We start from the raw sequence: 20,000 nt of genomic DNA on the forward strand, positions 1-20,000 counted from the left end.
GGAGAATGACATGTATACATGCAGACCAGCAATTAAATACATTTTCTGACAGCTCAACTACAGTAAGACATAATAACAATGATTCACATTGAAAACTTGTAACAGAGGTTCTCTATCATTTACTGTAAATGTTCATTGCCATGATAATAGATCAGATATCTGACCCTAACCCGAAATCAACGAATGGCGGGACACGACGCAATCAGAGTATAGTTGAAATGCCAGGATGTAATACTGATCTCAGACTAGTTATTTAACTAGAGACCGTATTCTTAAAGAGTTATAAAAATAGGAGTTTTGATCTAGGATCAGATTATTATATTATATCAGCCTATTCAGAATAATCTATGTATAAAGGCAAAACTGATCCTAGTTCAGCTCTCTGATATGCTTTATGAACACTGTCCCAGGATATGTGTCACGCCCTGACCTTAGTTAGCTTTGTTTTCTTTATTACTTTGGTTAGGTCAGAGTGTGACGAGGGTGGTATGTGTGTTTTGACTTATCTGGAGTTTTTTGTACATCTATGGGGTTTTGGTATTGTCTAGGTAAATGTAGGTCTATGGTGTCCTGAATTGGTTCCCAATCAGAGGCAGCTGTTTATCGTTGTCTCTGATTGGGAATCCTATTTAGGTTGCCATTTGCCATTTTGTTTTTGTGGGTTATTGTCTATGGTTAGTTGCATGTCAGCACTCGTTAGATATAGCTTCACGTTCATTTTGTTGTTTTGTTTATTTAGTGTTCTTCGTTTTAATAAAAGAAGAATGTATTCCAATCACGTGGCCCGTCGTTGGAGGTTCCAAACGGTGGACCGTCGTTGGAGGTTCCGAACGGTGGCCCGTCGTTGGAGGTTCCACACTGTGGCCCGTTGTAGACACCGTGCACTCCACTGCATAACACGGTGCCTGAACAGTACCACGCTCCCTTATGGTAAGCACGAGGAGTTGGCTTAGGTCTCCAACCTGCCTCAGCCAATCTCCTCGTGTGTCCCCCCCAAAATGTTTTATTGTGGCTGCCTTCTCGGGCTTCCGTGCTAACCGTGTCCCCTCGTATCATCACCGTTCCTCCTGCGCTATCTCCACCTGCTTTCATGGCAGGGTCTTGTCCCCTGCCATTACCTCCTCCTAGGTCCAGGATGTCCTCCACTCATCTTTCTGCCGGGCCCAGGATGTCCGCTCCTCATTAACCCGCTGCTTGGTCCTTTTTGGTGGGTTCTTCGGTCACGTTCGTCGTAAGGATCGGACCAAGGTGCAGCGTGGTATGCATACATTCTTCTTTATTAAAACCTTTTAAGGATGTTGCGAATTTTCTTAGCTTTTTGTAAAAATCGCGCAACATTTCAGCGCCCTGCTATTCATGCCAGGAATATAGTACATGCATATGATTAGTGTGTGTGAATAGGAAACACTCAGACGTTTCCAAAACTGTTTAAATCACGCCTGTGCCATTTACAGAACGTGCATTTCGTCGAATAGTGCATGAAAATCTGTTCACTGAAAATGGAAAAATATATTCTTCCGCGACGACAGGCAATTGTTAAAAGCGAACAGAATTACATAGAGCCGAGTTTTCATTGGCTACAGCTTCCCCAGCTTGTCTAGAGTCACGTCATTTGTTGCACAATTGATTCTTGGTCTAATCGAAACAAAGGAACTCCTTTCCTACTGTCCCCGCCCAGATTTTGGTTCGACTTTTTCAAGACAGCAATTTTTCCACAGACAAGCTAATCTTTTCACATCGCCTCTTGAGGATTTTTATCGCTTATTAATGTGTACTAATACCTAAAGTTGCATTACAAAAGTATTTCGAAGTGTTTTGTGAAAGTTTATCGTCGACTTTTTAGAATTTTAAAAAATGACGTTACGTTATGAAACGCTGTTTTTTTTCCGTTGATCACACAGTCTACATATAACAATATCTAGGCTATATATGGACCGATTTAATCGAAAAAAAGACCCAATAGTGATTATGGGACATCTAGGAGTGCCAACAAAGAAGATGGTCAAAGGTAATGAATGTTTTCTATTTTATTGTGCGGTTTGTGTAGCGCCGAATATGCTAATTATTTTGTTTACGTCCCCTGCGGGTCTTTTGTGGTGTTACATGCTATCAGCTAATAGCTTCTCATGCGTTCCCCGAAAAGCATTTTACAAATCTGACTTGGTCGATAGATTCACAACGAGTGTAGCTTTAATTCAGTATATTGTATGTCAATTTTAATGAAAGTTTGAGGTTTATCAACCTCTATGGTGGCGCTCTTGAGCATTTCTGCTGATTTGATCCCCACAGCGGGAGCACTTCTCTAACAAGAATGAAACACTGAACAAACTAACAAAAACGAACCGTGAAGCTATATGGATAGTGCAGACAGGCAACTAAACATAGGACAAGAAACCCACCAACACAAAAGGGAAAATGGCTACCTAAATATGATCCCCAATCAGAGACAACGATAAAAAGTTGCCTCTGATTGGGAACCATATCAGGCCACCATAGACATACAAATTACCTAGACCTACAAAACCCTAGACATACAAAAACCTTACACAATACAAAAACTAGCATACCCACCCTCGTCAAACCCTGACCTAAACAAAATATAAAGAAAAACAGAGATATCTAAGGTCAGAGCGTGACAGATCCACCTGGCACCTCCGCATTCACTGTTCACTGTGTGCAACAGATGCTAAACAGCACATGAATTAATGTTCTCCTGCAGGACTATATTAGCAGGGGAGACGCTACTTGGCGTTAGCTCGTTTCCCTTGACCTACAGTGATGAAGTAGCATTAGCACAGCATTGGACCGTTTCCCTTGACCTACAGTTATAAAGTAGCATTAGCACTTTTTCCCTTAACCTACAGTGATGAAGTCACATTAGCACAGCGTTAGCTCGTTCCCCTTAACCTACAGTGATGAAGTAGCATTAGCACAGCGTTAGCTCGTTTCCCTTAACCTACAGTGATGAATTAGCATTAGCACAGCGTTAGCTCGTTTCTTTTGACCTACAGTGATGAAGTAGCATTAGCACAGCGTTAGCTCGTTTCCATTGACCTACAGTGATGAAGACAAACAGTGTGCTAACGCGACTGGATCTAACTTCAGAAATTATTCAGTCTTTGAGATTTTCCACATTTTGTTGTGTTACAGCCTGAATTTAAAATGGATTACATTTAGATGTTATTGTCATTAGCCAATAACAGAATACCCCATAACATCAAAGTGGAATTAAAAGCTGAAATGTTTTGAGGTAATAATTATTTAGCCCCATTTGTTATGTCTAGCCTAAATAAGTTCAGGAGTAAGTACTTTGCTTAACACAAGTCACACAAGTTGCATGCAATAATAGTGTTTAACATGATTTCTGAGTGACTACCCCACCTCTGTACACCCACACATATCATTATCTGTAAGGTCCTCAGTCAAGCAGTGAATTTCAAACACACATTCAACCACAAAGATTAGGGAGGTTTTCCAATTCCTCGTAAAGAAGGGCACCTATTGGTAGATTTATTTATTTATTTTTTACAAAAGCAGACATCGAATATCCATTTGAGCATGGTGAAGTTATCAATTACACTTTGGATGGTGTATAAATTCACCCAGTCATTACAAAGATACAGGTGTCCTTCCTAACTCAGTTGCTGGAGAGGAAGGAAACCGCTCAGAGATTTCACAATGAGGCCAATGGTGACTTAAAAACAGTTACAGTTTAATGGATGTGATAGATGAAAACTGAGGATGGATCAACAACATTGTAGTTAATCCACAATACTAACCTAAATGGACAGAGTGAAAAGAAGAAAGCTAGTACAGAATACAAATATTCCAATAGAAGGCACTAAAGTAATACTGCAAAAAAATGTGGCAAAGCAATTACGTTTTTGTCCTAAATACAATGTGTTATGTTTGGGGCAAATCCATTACAACACATTACTGAGAATCATTCTCCATATTTTCAAGCATAGTAGTGACTGCATCATGTTATGGGTATGCTTGTAATTATTAAGGACTGTGGAGTTTGTCAGGAAAAAAAATAAACGGAATGGAGTTAAGTACAGGCTAAATCCTAGTAGAAACCCTGGTTCAGTCTGCTTTCCACCAGACACTGGGAGATGAATTCACCTTTCAGCAGGACAATAACCTACAACACAAGGGCACATATACACTGGAGTTGCTTACCAAGAAGACAGTGATTGTCCCTGAGTGGCTGAGTAACAGTTTTAACTGAAATCCACTTGAAAATCTATGGCAAGACCTGAATATGATTCTCTAGCAATGATCAACAATCCATTTGACAGAGATTATAATGGGCAAATGTTGTACAATCCAGGAATGGAAAGCTCTGAGAGACTTACCCAGAAAGGCTGTAATCGCTGACAAAGATGCTTCTACAAAAGTATTGACTCAAGGCTGTGAATACTTATATAAATTAGATATTTTGTGATTTTAATTTTCAAAAAACATTTGCAAACACTTCTAAAATCATGTTTTCACTTTGTCATTATCGGGTATTGTGAAGATGGGTGAGAAAATGTTTTATTAAATCCATTTTGAAATCAGGTTGTGACACAACAAAATGTGGAACTGGTTAATTATGAATACTATGAATAGGTTCTGAAGGCACTGTAAACTACACCGCAAGACTTCTGAGTAACACCAAAGTACCAAGCGTGGCCAATATTATTGATTGTTTATTTACAAGCAAAACATGATGGGTGGAAGGAAATCATGTCAGAGGCTAGCTGGGAATAACAGGTGTGGATGGAACCATAAATAAATACTGGTAGGAGGATGGCCAGAACCAAGAGGATATAATTAGTGAGAGACTCTCCTCCAACTGGGAATCAGGACTGGATGTGAGGATGACAGGAAAAGGGTAGTTAACTGGTAGGCTGAAAGCAACTGTGAGAAAGGTTAACGATAGGCTGAAAGCAACTGTGAGAAAGGTTAACGATATATCGGCTGAAAGCAACTGTGAGAAAGGTTAACGATATATCGGCTGAAAGCAACTGTGAGAAAGGTTAACGATATATCGGCTGAAAGCAACTGTGAGAAAGGTTAACGATAGGCTGAAAGCAACTGTGAGAAAGGTTAACGATAGCCTGCTCATCCCGTACCTTTGTTAGTCCTGAAGTGGATGGGGTCTGACAGGGGACCCACTCCCTTGGCATTCTTAGCCTGGATCCTGAAGTAGTAGATGGTGTCCAGGTTCAGGTCCATCACCTGGTGGGTCAGACGGTCTCCACTGATACTCTCCATTACCCAGTCATCTATAGGCATGTTCTTTTCCAGGGTGTAGTACAGGATATAGCCTGGTAGAGAAACAACATACAGAGGAAGACTGATTAATCCTAACCGTAACCCAGTCATCTATAGGCATGTTCTTATCCAGGGTGTAGTACAGGATATAGCCCGGTGTGTTAGAAAGATAACAACACAGAGAGAGTCTAAGTACCAACCCTTGACAATTACTATAGGAGTTGACAAGACAGCACAAAACAGATCTGTGACCAGGCTAGAGTTTTGTCCAATGTAGAATAAGATGTAGCCTGGTAGGTCACAAAGACAACACACCGGCTAAGGAATCATCCCCGCTGCAACAACTGTTTTGGTTTACTTATCTTTTTAATTGTATGCTCTTAGTCATGTTCCAGGGAACATTACGTCATTCTATTGCACAAAGGCTGAGTCATGTAGTCTACAGACCTCTACATCATAACAGGTAACTGAGTCATGTAGTCTACAGACCTCTACATCATAACAGGTAACTGAGTCATGTAGTCTACAGACCTCTACATCATAACAGGTAACTGAGTCATGTAGTCTACAGACCTCTACATCACAACAGGTAACTGAGTCATGTAGTCTACAGACCTCTACATCACAACAGGTAACTGAGTCATGTAGTCTACAGACCTCTACATCATAACAGGTAACTGAGTCATGTAGTCTACAGACCTCTACATCATAACAGGTAACTGAGTCATGTAGTCTAGAGACCTCTACATCACAACAGAATCAACAGGCAGCTGAGTCATGTAGTCTACAGACCTCTACATCATAACAGGTAACTGAGTCATGTAGTCTAGAGACCTCTACATCACAACAGAATCAACAGGTAACTGAGTCATGTAGTCTACAGACCTCTACATCATAACAGGTAACTGAGTCATGTAGTGTACAGACCTCTACATCACAACAGAATCAACAGGCAGCTGAGTCATGTAGTCTACAGTCTACAGAATTAACAGCGGTATCTTCACAATTAGTGTTATTTTCATTGTTTACAAGTAATCACTAGAGACATTATACCCCAGGAGAGAATATGTGGGACACAAGAAATGAACATTCAGTACGATGAGCAGAGATAACCTGATACCCTACAGGTCATTCAGTACGACAAGCAGAGATCACCTGATACCCTACAGGTCATTCAGTACGATGAGCAGAGATTACCTGATACCCTACAGGTCATTCAGTACAATGAGCAGAGATACCCTACAGGTCATTCAGTACGATGAGCAGAGATACCCTACAGGTCATTCAGTACGACGAGCAGAGATACCCTACAGGTCATTCAGTACGATGAGCAGAGATACCCTACAGGTCATTCAGTACGATGAGCAGAGATAACCTGATACCCTACAGGTCATTCAGTACGATGAGAAGAGATACCCTACAGGTCATTCAGTACGATGAGCAGAGATACCCTACAGGTCCTTCAGTACGACGAGCAGAGATAACCTGATACCCTACAGGTCATTCAGTACGATGAGCAGAGATAACCTACAGGTCATTCAGTACGACGAGCAGAGATAACCTGATACATTCCAGGTCATTCAGTATGACGAGCAGAGATAACCTGATACCTTCCAGGTCATTCAGTACGATGAGCAGAGATACCCTACAGGTCATTCAGTACGACGAGCAGAGATAACCTGATACATTCCAGGTCATACAGTACGACGAGCAGAGATAACCTGATACCTTCCAGGTCATTCAGTACGATGAGCAGAGATACCCTACAGGTCATTCAGTACGACGAGCAGAGATAACCTGATACCTTCCAGGTCATTCAGTACGACGAGCAGAGATAACCTGATACCTTCCAGGTCATTCAGTACGACGAGCAGATATAACCTGATACATTCCAGGTCATACAGTACAACGAGCAGAGATAACCTGATACCTTCCAGGTCATTCAGTACGATGAGCAGAGATACCCTACAGGTCATTCAGTACGACGAGCAGAGATACCCTACTGGTCATTCAGTAAGACGAGCAGATATAACCTGATACCTTCCAGGTCATTCAGTACGACGAGCAGAGATAACCTGATACCTTCCAGGTCATTCAGTACGATGAGCAGAGATACCCTACAGGTCATTCAGTATGACGAGCAGAGATACCCTACTGGTCATTCAGTATGACGAGCAGATATATCCTGATACCTTCCAGGTCATTCAGTATGACGAGCAGATATAACCTGATACCTTCCAGGTCATTCAGTAGAACGAGCAAAGATAACCTGATACATTCCAGGTCATACAGTACGACGAGCAGAGATAACCTGATACCTTCCAGGTCAAACAGTACGACGAGCAGAGATAACCTGATACATTCCAGGTCATTCAGTACGACGAGCAGAGATAACCTGATACATTCCAGATCATACAGTACGACGAGCAGAGATACCCTACAGGTCATTCAGTACGACGAGCAGAGATAACCTGATACCTTCCAGGTCATTCAGTACGATGAGCAGAGATAACATGATACCTTCCAAGATAACCTGATACCTTCCAGGTCATTCAGTACGACGAGCAGAGATAACCTGATACCTTCCAGGTCATTCAGTACGACGAGCAGATATAACCTGATACATTCCAGGTCATACAGTACAACGAGCAGAGATAACCTGATACCTTCCATGTCATTCAGTACGATGAGCAGAAATACCCTACAGGTCATTCAGTACGACGAGCAGAGATACCCTACTGGTCATTCAGTATGACGAGCAGATATAACCTGATACCTTCCAGGTCATTCAGTACGACGAGCAGAGATAACCTGATACCTTCCAGGTCATTCAGTACGACGAGCAGATATAACCTGATACATTCCAGGTCATACAGTACAACGAGCAGAGATAACCTGATACCTTCCATGTCATTCAGTACGATGAGCAGAAATACCCTACAGGTCATTCAGTACGACGAGCAGAGATACCCTACTGGTCATTCAGTATGACGAGCAGATATAACCTGATACCTTCCAGGTCATTCAGTACGACGAGCAGAGATAACCTGATACCTTCCAGGTCAAACAGTACGACGAGCAGAGATAACCTGATACATTCCAGGTCATTCAGTACGACGAGCAGAGATAACCTGATACATTCCAGATCATACAGTACGACGAGCAGAGATACCCTACAGGTCATTCAGTACGACGAGCAGAGATAACCTGATACCTTCCAAGATAACCTGATACCTTCCAGGTCATTCAGTACGACGAGCAGAGATAACCTGATACCTTCCAGGTCATTCAGTACGACGAGCAGAGATAACCTGATACCTTCCAGGTCATTCAGTACGATGAGCAGAGATAACCTGATACCTTCCAAGATAACCTGATACCTTCCAGGTCATTCAGTACGACGAGCAGAGATAACCTGATACCTTCCAGGTCATTCAGTACGACGAGCAGATATAACCTGATACATTCCAGGTCATACAGTACAACGAGCAGAGATAACCTGATACCTTCCAGGTCATTCAGTACGATGAGCAGAAATACCCTACAGGTCATTCAGTACGACGAGCAGAGATACCCTACTGGTCATTCAGTATGACGAGCAGATATAACCTGATACCTTCCAGGTCATTCAGTACGACGAGCAGAGATAACCTGATACCTTCCAGGTCATTCAGTACGATGAGCAGAGATACCCTACAGGTCATTCAGTACGACGAGCAGAGATACCCTACTGGTCATTCAGTATGACGAGCAGATATAACCTGATACCTTCCAGGTCATTCAGTACGACGAGCAGAGATACCCTACTGGTCATTCAGTATGACGAGCAGATATATCCTGATACCTTCCAGGTCATTCAGTACGACGAGCAGATATAACCTGATACCTTCCAGGTCATACAGCACGACGAGCAGAGATAACCTGATACCTTCCAGGTCATTCAGTACAACGAGCAAAGATAACCTGATACATTCCAGGTCATACAGTACGACGAGCAGAGATAACCTGATACCTTCCAGGTCATACAGTACGACGAGCAGAGATAACCTGATACATTCCAGGTCATTCAGTACGATGAGCAGAGATACCCTACAGGTCATTCAGTACGACGAGCAGAGATAACCTGATACATTCCAGGTCATTCAGTACGACGAGCAGAGATAACCTGATACCTTCCAGGTCATACAGTACGACGAGCAGAGATAACCTGATACATTCCAGGTCATTCAGTACGATGAGCAGAGATACCCTACAGGTCATTCAGTACGAAGAGCAGAGATAACCTGATACATTCCAGGTCATTCAGTACGATGAGCAGAGATACCCTACAGGTCATTCAGTACGACGAGCAGAGATAACCTGATACCTTCCAGGTCATTCAGATTGCAGTAGAAGCCTGGTATTTGACTGACTGTGTCCTAAATGACAGATTGACTGACTGTTGTTCCCACATAGTTAGTGTGGGGAGCAGGGAACAAGGAAACAGCATCCATCTACCACACACACAGTTCTGTCCGCAGGGAGCACTCTATTGGCCGTAGTCTGACTTCAGTCGTCATCAGGATCATTACTGGAGACTGATTTACAACATTGAGGAGAGGAGAAGGGTGGAGAGGAGAGGAGGAGGATGGGGGAGGGGGGAATAGGGGAGGAAAAGAGGGGGGTAGTGTGGAGGAAGAGGAGGGGTGGAGGAAGAGGAATGGAGGGGCGGGAGGGGAAGAGAGGAAGGGAAGGGAGGGGAGTGGAGGAAAGGAGGGGTGGAGAAGGAGAGGAAGGGAGGGGGAGGAGGACTATGGGTCTTCTATGGGAGAAGGGGAGGGAAGTGCTTGGGTCCAAGGTGGAGACAGTACTATAGACTAGATAAAGGGTCCAGGGTGGAGACAGTAACAGTACTATAGACTAGATAAAGGGTCCAGGGTGGAGACAGTACTATAGACTAGATAAAGGGTCCAGGGTGGAGACAGTACTATAGACTAGATAAAGGGTCCAGGGTGGAGACAGTAACAGTACTATAGACTAGATAAAGGGTCCAGGGTGGAGACAGTACTATAGACTAGATAAAGGGTCCAGGGTGGAGACAGTAACAGTACTATAGACTAGATAAAGGGTCCAGCGTGGAGACAGTAACAGTACTATAGACTAGATAAAGGGTCCAGGGTGGAGACAGTAACAGTACTTTAGACTAGATAAAGGGTCCAGGGTGGAGACAGTAACAGTACTATAGACTAGATAAAGGATCCAGGGTGGAGACAGTACTATAGACTAGATAAAGGGTCCAGGGTGGAGACAGTATCAGTACTATAGACTAGATAAAGGGTCCAGGGTGGAGACAGTATTATAGACTAGATAAAGGGTCCAGGGTGGAGACAGTACTATAGACTAGATAAAGGGTCCAGGGTGGAGACAGTAACAGTACTATAGACTAGATAAAGGGTCCAGGGTGGAGACAGTACTATAGACTAGATAAAGGGTCCAGGGTGGAGACAGTAACAGTACTATAGACTAGATAAAGGGTCCAGGGTGGAGACAGTAACAGTACTATAGACTAGATAAAGGGTCCAGGGTGGAGACAGTAACAGTACTTTAGACTAGATAAAGGGTCCAGGGTGGAGACAGTAACAGTACTATAGACTAGATAAAGGGTCCAGGGTGGAGACAGTACTATAGACTAGATAAAGGGTCCAGGGTGAGACAGTAACAGTACTATAGACTAGATAAAGGGTCCAGGGTGGAGACAGTACTATAGACTAGATAAAGGGTCCAGGGTGGAGACAGTAACAGTACTATAGACTAGATAAAGGGTCCAGGGTGGAGACAGTACTATAGACTAGATAAAGGGCCCAGGGTGGAGACAGTACTATAGACTAGATAAAGGGTCCAGGGGGGAGACAGTAACAGTACTATAGACTAGATTAAGGGTCCAGGGTGGAGACAGTAACAGTACTATAGACTAGATAAAGGGTCCAGGGTGGAGACAGTAACAGTACTATAGACTAGATAAAGGGTCCAGGGTGGAGACAGTAACAGTACTATAGACTAGATAAAGGGTCCAGGGTGGAGACAGTGCTATAGACTAGATAAAGGGTCCATGGTGGAGACAGTACTATAGACTAGATAAAGGGTCCAGGGTGGAGACAGTAACAGTACTATAGACTAGATAAGGGGTCCAGGGTGGAGACAGTACTATAGACTAGATAAAGGGTCCAGGGTGGAGACAGTAACAGTACTAGATAAAGGGTCCAGGGTGGAGACAGTAACAGTACTATGAACTAGATAAAGAGTCCAGGGTGGAGACAGTAACAGTACTATAGACTAGATAAAGGGTCCAGGGTGGAGACAGTACTATAGACTAGATAAAGGGTCCAGGGTGGAGACAGTACTATAGACTAGATAAGGGTCCAGGGTGGAGACAGTACTATAGACTAGATAAAGGGTCCAGGGTGGAGACAGTACTATAGACTAGATAAAGGGTCCAGGGTGGAGACAGTAACAGTGCTATAGACTAGATAAAGGGTCCAGGGTGGAGACAGTAACAGTACTTCTGTTCTTACCCATGATCCGTCCGTTAGTCTCCATGGGGGGTTGCCAGCTAATCAGAATAGCTCTGGGTCTCCCCTCACGACTGATTACCGTCAGGTCCTTGGGGGCGGAGCTGGGAGCTGTCAGCCAATCAGGATAGGAGAGAAACAGGAAGTAAGGGTCAGAGGTCAAATTTATACCACAAACAACATCGGTCCTAATTCTGTCATCACACATTGATGCTGATTTGAGGCATAATTAATCCTGAGGTTGAATTAATCTTGAGGTTGAATTAATCCTGAGGTTTAATTAATCCTGAGGTTTAATTAATCCTGAGGTTTAATTAATCGTGAGGTTGAATTAATCCTAAAATTTAATTAATCCTGAGGTTGAATTAATCCTGAGTTTAATTAATCCTGAGGTTGAATTAATCCTGAGTTTAATTAATCCTGAGGTTTAATTAATCCTGAGTTTAATTAATCCTGAGGTTTAATTAATCCTGAGGTTTAATTAATCCTGAGGTTGAATTGAATTAATCCTGAGGTTGAATTAATCCTGAGGTTGAATTAATCCTGAGGTTGAATTAATCCTGAGTTGAATTAATCCTGAGGTTGAATTAATCCTGAGTTGAATTAATCCTGAGGTTGAATTAATCCTGAGGTTGAATTAATCCTGAGGTTGAATTAATCCTGAGGTTGAATTAATCCTGAGGTTGAATTAATCCTGAGGTTTAATTGTATCCTGAGGTTTAATTGTATCCTGAGGTTTAATTGTATCCTGAGGTTTAATTGTATCCTGAGGTTGAATTAATCCTGAGGTTGAATTAATCCTGAGGTTGAATTAATCCTGAGGTTGAATTAATCCTGAGGTTGAATTAATCCTGAGGTTTAATTAATCCTGAGGTTTAATTAATCCTAAAATTTAATTAATCCTGAGGTTGAATTAATCCTGAGGTTTAATGTATCCTGAGGTTTAATTGTATCCTGAGGTTTAATTGTATCCTGAGGTTGAATTAATCCTGATGTTTAATTAATCCTGAGGTTGAATTAATCCTGAGGTTGAATTAATCCTGAGGTTGAATTAATCCTGAGGTTGAATTAATCCTGAGGTTGAATTAATCCTGAGGTTGAATTAATCCTGAGGTTGAATTAATCCTGAGGTTTAATTGTATCCTGAGGTTGAATTAATCCTGAGGTTGAATTAATCCTGAGGTTGAATTAATCCTGAGGTTTAATTGTATCCTGAGGTTTAATTAATCCTGAGGTTTAATTAATCCTGAGGTTGAATTGTATCCTCTCAGTACAGTAAACTGCCACAGCACAGGCTGCATTGTCCTTAAAGGTAGACTCTGTGAAAGGCCGTTGCTACGAGCAGCACCACAGATATTTAGACGAGAGAGATGCGAGACAGTCACACAATAGCCAGGGCATGAAAACAGAGGACAAGTTGAGCATCGCGCTTCACCGCTCTTCGTTGTCGCAGAAATGTACCCATGCTGTTTACTTTCTGTATCTATGTCATATCGCAGCGTTTAATTGGCCAGACATAAAGGGGCCAATGGCAACCATCGATGGCAACCAGATGATCGCCGGCTGATCTCTCGTTAAACCATCAATAAGTGCTATATTCACCTACACGGCTGATCTCCGTTACAACCATTATTGGTCACCTGATTATCTCTCCCTACAAGATGATGTGGGTGTTATCTTAGTCCTCCTTGTTACCAAAAGGCTGTTCTGATACGTTCAGCAGCTGGTGGGTTTTATCATTGGAATAGTTTCATCTTGCTTGTTGAGCAGACTTAGTGCGGGTTTAGCTATTTGACAATCATTCAACTGAAATAATGCATTTCCTCATTTACCACGGCAAATCTACTGCGGAAATTTACCCCGACACTTTGTAAACACTTTGTAAACACGATGTAAACACTTTGTAAACACGTTGTAAACACGTTGTAAACACTTTGTAAACACGATGTAAACACGATGTAAACACGATGTAAACACGATGTAAACACGATGTAAACCCGTTGTAAACACTTTGTAAACACGTTGTAAACACTTTGTAAACACGATGTAAACACGTTGTAAACACGTTGTAAACGCGTTGTAAACATGATGTAAACACGATGTAAACACGTTGTAAACACGATGTAAACACGTTGTAAACACGTTGTAAACACGTTGTAAACATGTTGTAAACACGATGTAAACACGTTGTAAACATGTTGTAAACACGATGTAAACACGTTGTAAACACGATGTAAACATGTTGCAAACACGTTGTAAACATGTTGTAAACATGTTGTAAACACGATGTAAACACGTTGTAAACACTTTGTAAACACGTTGTAAACACTTTGTAAACACGATGTAAACACGTTGTAAACACGTTGTAAACGCGTTGTAAACATGATGTAAACACGATGTAAACACGTTGTAAACACGATGTAAACACGTTGTAAACACGTTGTAAACACGTTGTAAACATGTTGTAAACACGATGTAAACACGTTGTAAACACGTTGTAAACATGTTGTAAACACGATGTAAACACGTTGTAAACACGATGTAAACATGTTGCAAACACGTTGTAAACATGTTGTAAACATGTTGTAAACACGATGTAAACATGTTGTAAACACGTTGTAAACATGTTGTAAACACGATGTAAACACGTTGTAAACACGATGTAAACACGATGTTGTAAACACGTTGTAAACACGTTGTAAACACGTTGTAAACATGTTGTAAACACGATGTAAACACGATGTAAACACGATGTTGTAAACACGATGTAAACATGTTGTAAACACGATGTAAACACGTTGTAAACACGTTGTAAACATGTTGTAAACACGTTGTAAACACGTTGTAAACATGTTGTAAACACGATGTAAACCTGTTGTAAACACGATGTAAACACGATTTTTTTTATTTATTTATTTCACCTTTATTTAACCAGGTAAGCAAGTTGAGAACAAGTTCTCATTTACAATTGCGACCTGGCCAAGATAAAGCAAAGCAGTTCGACACATACAACGACACAGAGTTACACATGGAGTAAAACAAACATACAGTCAATAATACAGTAAAAAAAAAACAAGTCTATATACAATGTGAGCAAATTAGGTGAGAAGGGAGGTAAAGGCAAAAAAGGCCATGGTGGCAAAGTAAATACAATATAGCAAGTAAAACACTGGAATGGTAGTATTGCAATGGAAGAATGTGCAAAGTAGAAATAAAAATAATGGGGTGCAAAGGAGCAAAATAAATAAATAAATTAAATACAGTTAGGAAAGAGGTAGTTGTTTGGGCTAAATTATAGGTGGGCTATGTACAGGTGCAGTAATCTGTAAGATGCTCTGACAGTTGGTGTTTAAAGCTAGTGAGGGAGATAAGTGTTTCCAATTTAAGAGATTTTTGTAGTTCGTTCCAGTCATTGGCAGCAGAGAACTGGAAGGAGGCGGCCAAAGAAAGAATTGGTTTTGGGGGTGACTAGAGAGATATACCTGCTGGAGCGTGTGCTACAGGTGGGAGATGCTATGGTGACCAGCGAGCTGAGATAAGGGGGACTTTACCTAGCAGGGTCTTGTAGATGACATGGAGCCAGTGGGTTTGGCGACAGTATGAAGCGAGGGCCAGCCAACGAGAGCGTACAGGTCGCAATGGTGGGTAGTATATGGGGCTTTGGTGACAAAACGGATAGCACTGTGATAGACTGCATCCAATTTGTTGAGTAGGGTATTGAGGCTATTTTGTAAATGACATCGCCAAAGTCGAGGATTGGTAGGATGGTCAATTTTACAAGGGTATGTTTGGCAGCATGAGTGAAGGATGCTTTGTTGCGAAATAGGAAGCCAATTCTAGATTTAACTTTGGATTGAGATGTTTGATATGGGTCTGGAAGGAGAGTTTACAGTCTAACCAGACACCTAAGTATTTGTAGTTGTCCACGTATTCTAAGTCAGAGCCGTCCAGAGTAGTGATGTTGGACAGGCGGGTAGGTGCAGGTAGCGATCGGTTGAAGAGCATGCATTTAGTTTTACTTGTATTTAAGAGCAATTGGAGGCCACGGAAGGAGAGTTGTATGGCATTGAAGCTTGCCTGGAGGTTGTTAACACAGTGTCCAAAGAAGGGCCGGAAGTATACAGAATGGTGTCGTCTGCGTAGAGGTGGATCAGAGACTCACCAGCAGCAAGAGCAACATCATTGATGTATACAGAGAAGAGAGTCGGTCCAAGAATTGAACCCTGTGGCACCCCATAGAGACTGCCAGAGGTCCGGACAGCAGACCCTCCGATTTGACACACTGAACTCTATCAGAGAAGTAGTTGGTGAACCAGGCGAGGCAATCATTTGAGAAACCAAGGCTGTCGAGTCTGCCGATAAGGATGTGGTGGTTGACAGAGTCGAAAGCCTTGGCCAGATCAATGAATACGGCTGCACAGTAATGTTTCTTATCGATGGCGGTTAAGATATCGTTTAGGACCTTGAGCGTGGCTGAGGTGCACCCATGACCAGCTCTGAAACCAGATTGCATAGCAGAGAAGGTATGGTGAGATTCGAAATGGTCGGTAATCTGTTTGTTGACTTGGCTTTCGAAGACCTTAGAAAGGCATGGTAGGATAGATATAGGTCTGTAGCAGTTTGGGTCAAGAGTGTCCCCCCTTTGAAGAGGGGGATGACCGCAGCTGCTTTCCAATCTTTGGGAATCTCAGATGACAAGAAAGAGAGGTTGAACAGGCTAGTAATAGGGGTGGCAACAATTTCGGCAGATAATTTTAGAAAGAAAGGGTCCAGATTGTCTAGCCCGGCTGATTTGTAGGGGTCCAGATTTTTCAGCTCTTTCAGAACTTCAGCTGAATGGATTTGGGAGAAGGAGAAATGGGGAAGGCTTGGGCGAGTTGCTGTTGGGGGTGCAGTGCTGTTGACCGGGGTAGGAGTTGCCAGGTGGAAAGCATGGCCAGCCGTAGAAAAATGCTTATTGAAATTCTCAATTATGGTGGATTTATCAGTGGTGACAGTGTTTCCTATCTTCAGTGCAGTGGGCAGCTGGGAGGAGGTGTTCTTATTCTCCATGGACTTTACAGTGTCCCAGAACTTTTTAGAGTTAGTGTTGCAGGAAGCAAATTTCTGCTTGAAAAAGCTAGCCTTGGCTTTTCTAACTGCCTGTGTATAACGGTTTCTAGCTTCCCTGAACAGCTGCATATCACGGGGGCTGTTCGATGCTAATGCAGAACGCCATAGGATGTTTTATGTTGTAATGTTGATGTTGTAAACACGATGTAAACACGTTGTAAACACGATGTAAACACGTTGTAAACACGATGTAAACACGATGTAAACACGTTGTAAACACGTTGTAAACATGTTGTAAACACGATGTAAACACGTTGTAAACACGATGTAAACATGTTGTAAACACGATGTAAACATGTTGTAAACACGATGTTGTAAACATGATGTAAACATGTTGTAAACACGATGTAAACATGTTGTAAACATGATGTAAACACGATGTTGTAAACACGATGTAAACATGTTGTAAACACGATGTAAACATGTTGTAAACACGATGTAAACATGATGTAAACACGATGTTGTAAACACGATGTAAACATGTTGTAAACACGATGTTGTAAACAGGATGTAAACATGTTGTAAACACGATGTAAACACGATGTTGTAAACACGATGTAAACACGATGTAAACACGATGTAAACACGATGTAAACATGTTGTAAACACGATGTAAACATGTTGTAAACACGATGTAAACATGTTGTAAACACGTTGTAAAACACGTTGTAAACAAGTTGTGAGCATTCATTCAACTAATGGTGTAGCCAACTAATATTATTGTATTTGTTTCTGTTATTGTATTTGTTTCTGTTATTGTATTATTGTATTTAAAAGAAAACGGTCTGACATGGTCATTTCTTATCAATTTCTTATCAAGAACAGAGGTAAAATATCCCCGGACACTCCGTATATAAAATGTGTAACTATTTTAAAATATATTTTTTTAACCTTTATTTAACTAGACAAGTCAGTTAAGAACACATTCTTATTTACTATGACGACCTATCCCCCCGGCCAAACCCGGATGACGCCGGGCCAATTGTGCATCGCCCTATGGGACTCCCCAATCACGGCCAGTTGTGATACAGCCCTGGGTCAAACCTTAAAACGTGGTCGTCTTTTTTCTTATGTTTATTTTTTTGGTTGCCAGGTTGCTTTAACACACAGGTCCATGTGATCTCCAGTTGAATGCAATCCAATGGTAATGTTACACAGTGCTTCATTCCTCCTGCTGGTTGCAACCCTCCCCAGGAGACCTTCTAACAACACAGTCTGTTATTGGCTAAACAAAAGGGAATTTTATCTTGCACACGTTCTGAGACCAACATTCTCCGCTGAAAAGAACGCATGAAACTAAATTAAACATCAAAATCTTTGTTTTAAAAGTACTACCCCAGGATTTCCAATCCAACAAACAGTTGGAGTGGTTGTGTGGTTTTTATTTAAACGTTTTGAATTTCTAACTATGTTTGTTCTTACATCAAACCATTTTCATATGTTCCTGTGTGTCCATTCCCACACCATAAAAGGCACAGTAGTGCATCAAAAGTAGTGCTCTATATAGGGAATAGGGTTTAATTTGGGACACACTAGTGTGTTACACCAAAAGGGAACTGGCATTGACTTTGATTAAGTGGCTGATACAACAGAGCTTTTCCACAGCAGCACATTATACTAAAACGCGTAGAATGTCAATGCATTTCTAAAAAAGGATTGGGTTGACAAATGAATGTAGACATTTAGAAAGCACACGCTGTACTATTTCATAGGAATAATTGGAGTTGCAGCGAATACATATAAATTAGTGGTGATGACAGGCTGTGTGGTAGTTATTTTTCACAGAGAGAGAGAGAGAGAGGGAGAGAGAGGGAGAGAGGGAAAGAACGAGAGTGAGAGGAAGGAGAAAAGGGAGAGATGAAGAAACAAAAAGAGAGGTCAAGATCATGAGAGAGAGAAAGAGAGAGATAAAGGAGACAGAGACAGGGTGTGACAGATACTGTAGAGAGAGAGAGAGAGAGAGAGATAAAGGAGACAGAGACAGGGTGTGACAGATACTGTAGAGAGAGAGAGAGATAAAGGAGACAGAGACAGGGTAGATACTGTAGATAGAGAGAGAGAGAGAGAGGAGACAGAGACAGGGTAGATACTGTAGATAGAGAGAGAGAGATAAAGGAGACAGAGACAGGGTAGATACTGTAGATAGAGAGAGAGAGAGAGAGGAGACAGAGACAGGGTAGATACTTTAGAGAGAGAGAGAGGAGACAGAGACAGGCTAGATACTGTAGATAGAGAGAGAGAGATAAAGGAGACAGAGACAGGGTAGATACTGTAGATAGAGAGAGAGAGAGGAGACAGAGACAGGGTAAATACTTTAGAGAGAGAGAGAGGAGACAGAGACAGGCTAGATACTGTAGATAGAGAGAGAGAGATAAAGGAGACAGAGACAGGGTGTGACAGATACTGTAGATAGAGAGAGAGAGATAAAGGAGACAGAGACAGGCTAGATACTGTAGAGAGAGAGAGAGATAAAGGAGACAGAGACAGGGTAGATACTGTAGATAGAGAGAGAGAGGAGACAGAGACAGGGTAGATACTGTAGATAGAGAGAGAGAGATAAAGGAGACAGAGACAGGGTAGATACTGTAGATATAGAGAGAGAGAGAGAGAGGAGACAGAGACAGGATAAATACTTTAGAGAGAGAGAGAGGAGACAGAGACAGGCTAGATACTGTAGATAGAGAGAGAGAGATAAAGGAGACAGAGACAGGGTAGATACTGTAGATAGAGAGAGAGAGAGAGAGGAGACAGAGACAGGCTAGATACTGTAGATAGAGAGAGAGAGATAAAGGAGACAGAGACAGGGTAGATACTGTAGATAGAGAGAGAGAGATAAAGGAGACAGAGACAGGGTGTGACAGATACTGTAGATAGAGAGAGAGAGGACTCACCTGCTTCGTAAGTGGTGGCATGAGCGGTCATACTCCACGTGCTAGACTTGCGGCCCTTGGTAACCATGACAGCGAACTCGTACATGGTGTTTGGCTTAAGGCCAGTGACGGAGTGGCTGAGGGCTGTTGTGTCTGCAGACTAGAGAAGGAAACAGGAAGTGAGTTCAACAATGATTCTGTTGTGTCT

General features: G+C 42.0%; 1 protein-coding gene across 1 annotated transcript; it reads right to left on the reverse strand.

Moving 5' to 3' along the window:
- Positions 1 to 3,540: 3,540 nt before the first annotated feature.
- LOC115125507 (netrin receptor DCC-like) lies at positions 3,541 to 19,951 on the reverse strand. Its single transcript, XM_029655021.2, has 4 exons — positions 19,814 to 19,951; positions 11,814 to 11,921; positions 5,121 to 5,315; positions 3,541 to 4,144 (listed from the first exon to the last, which is right to left on the reverse strand). The coding sequence occupies exons 1-4, from the start codon at positions 19,896 to 19,898 to the stop codon at positions 4,122 to 4,124; spliced, it is 411 nt and encodes a 136-aa protein (XP_029510881.2). The 5' UTR covers positions 19,899 to 19,951; the 3' UTR covers positions 3,541 to 4,121.
- Between the last annotated feature and the right edge of the window lie 49 nt (positions 19,952 to 20,000).

This window comes from Oncorhynchus nerka, linkage group LG15, assembly GCF_034236695.1.
Source record: "Oncorhynchus nerka isolate Pitt River linkage group LG15, Oner_Uvic_2.0, whole genome shotgun sequence".
Classification (NCBI taxonomy): Eukaryota; Metazoa; Chordata; class Actinopteri; order Salmoniformes; family Salmonidae; genus Oncorhynchus; species Oncorhynchus nerka.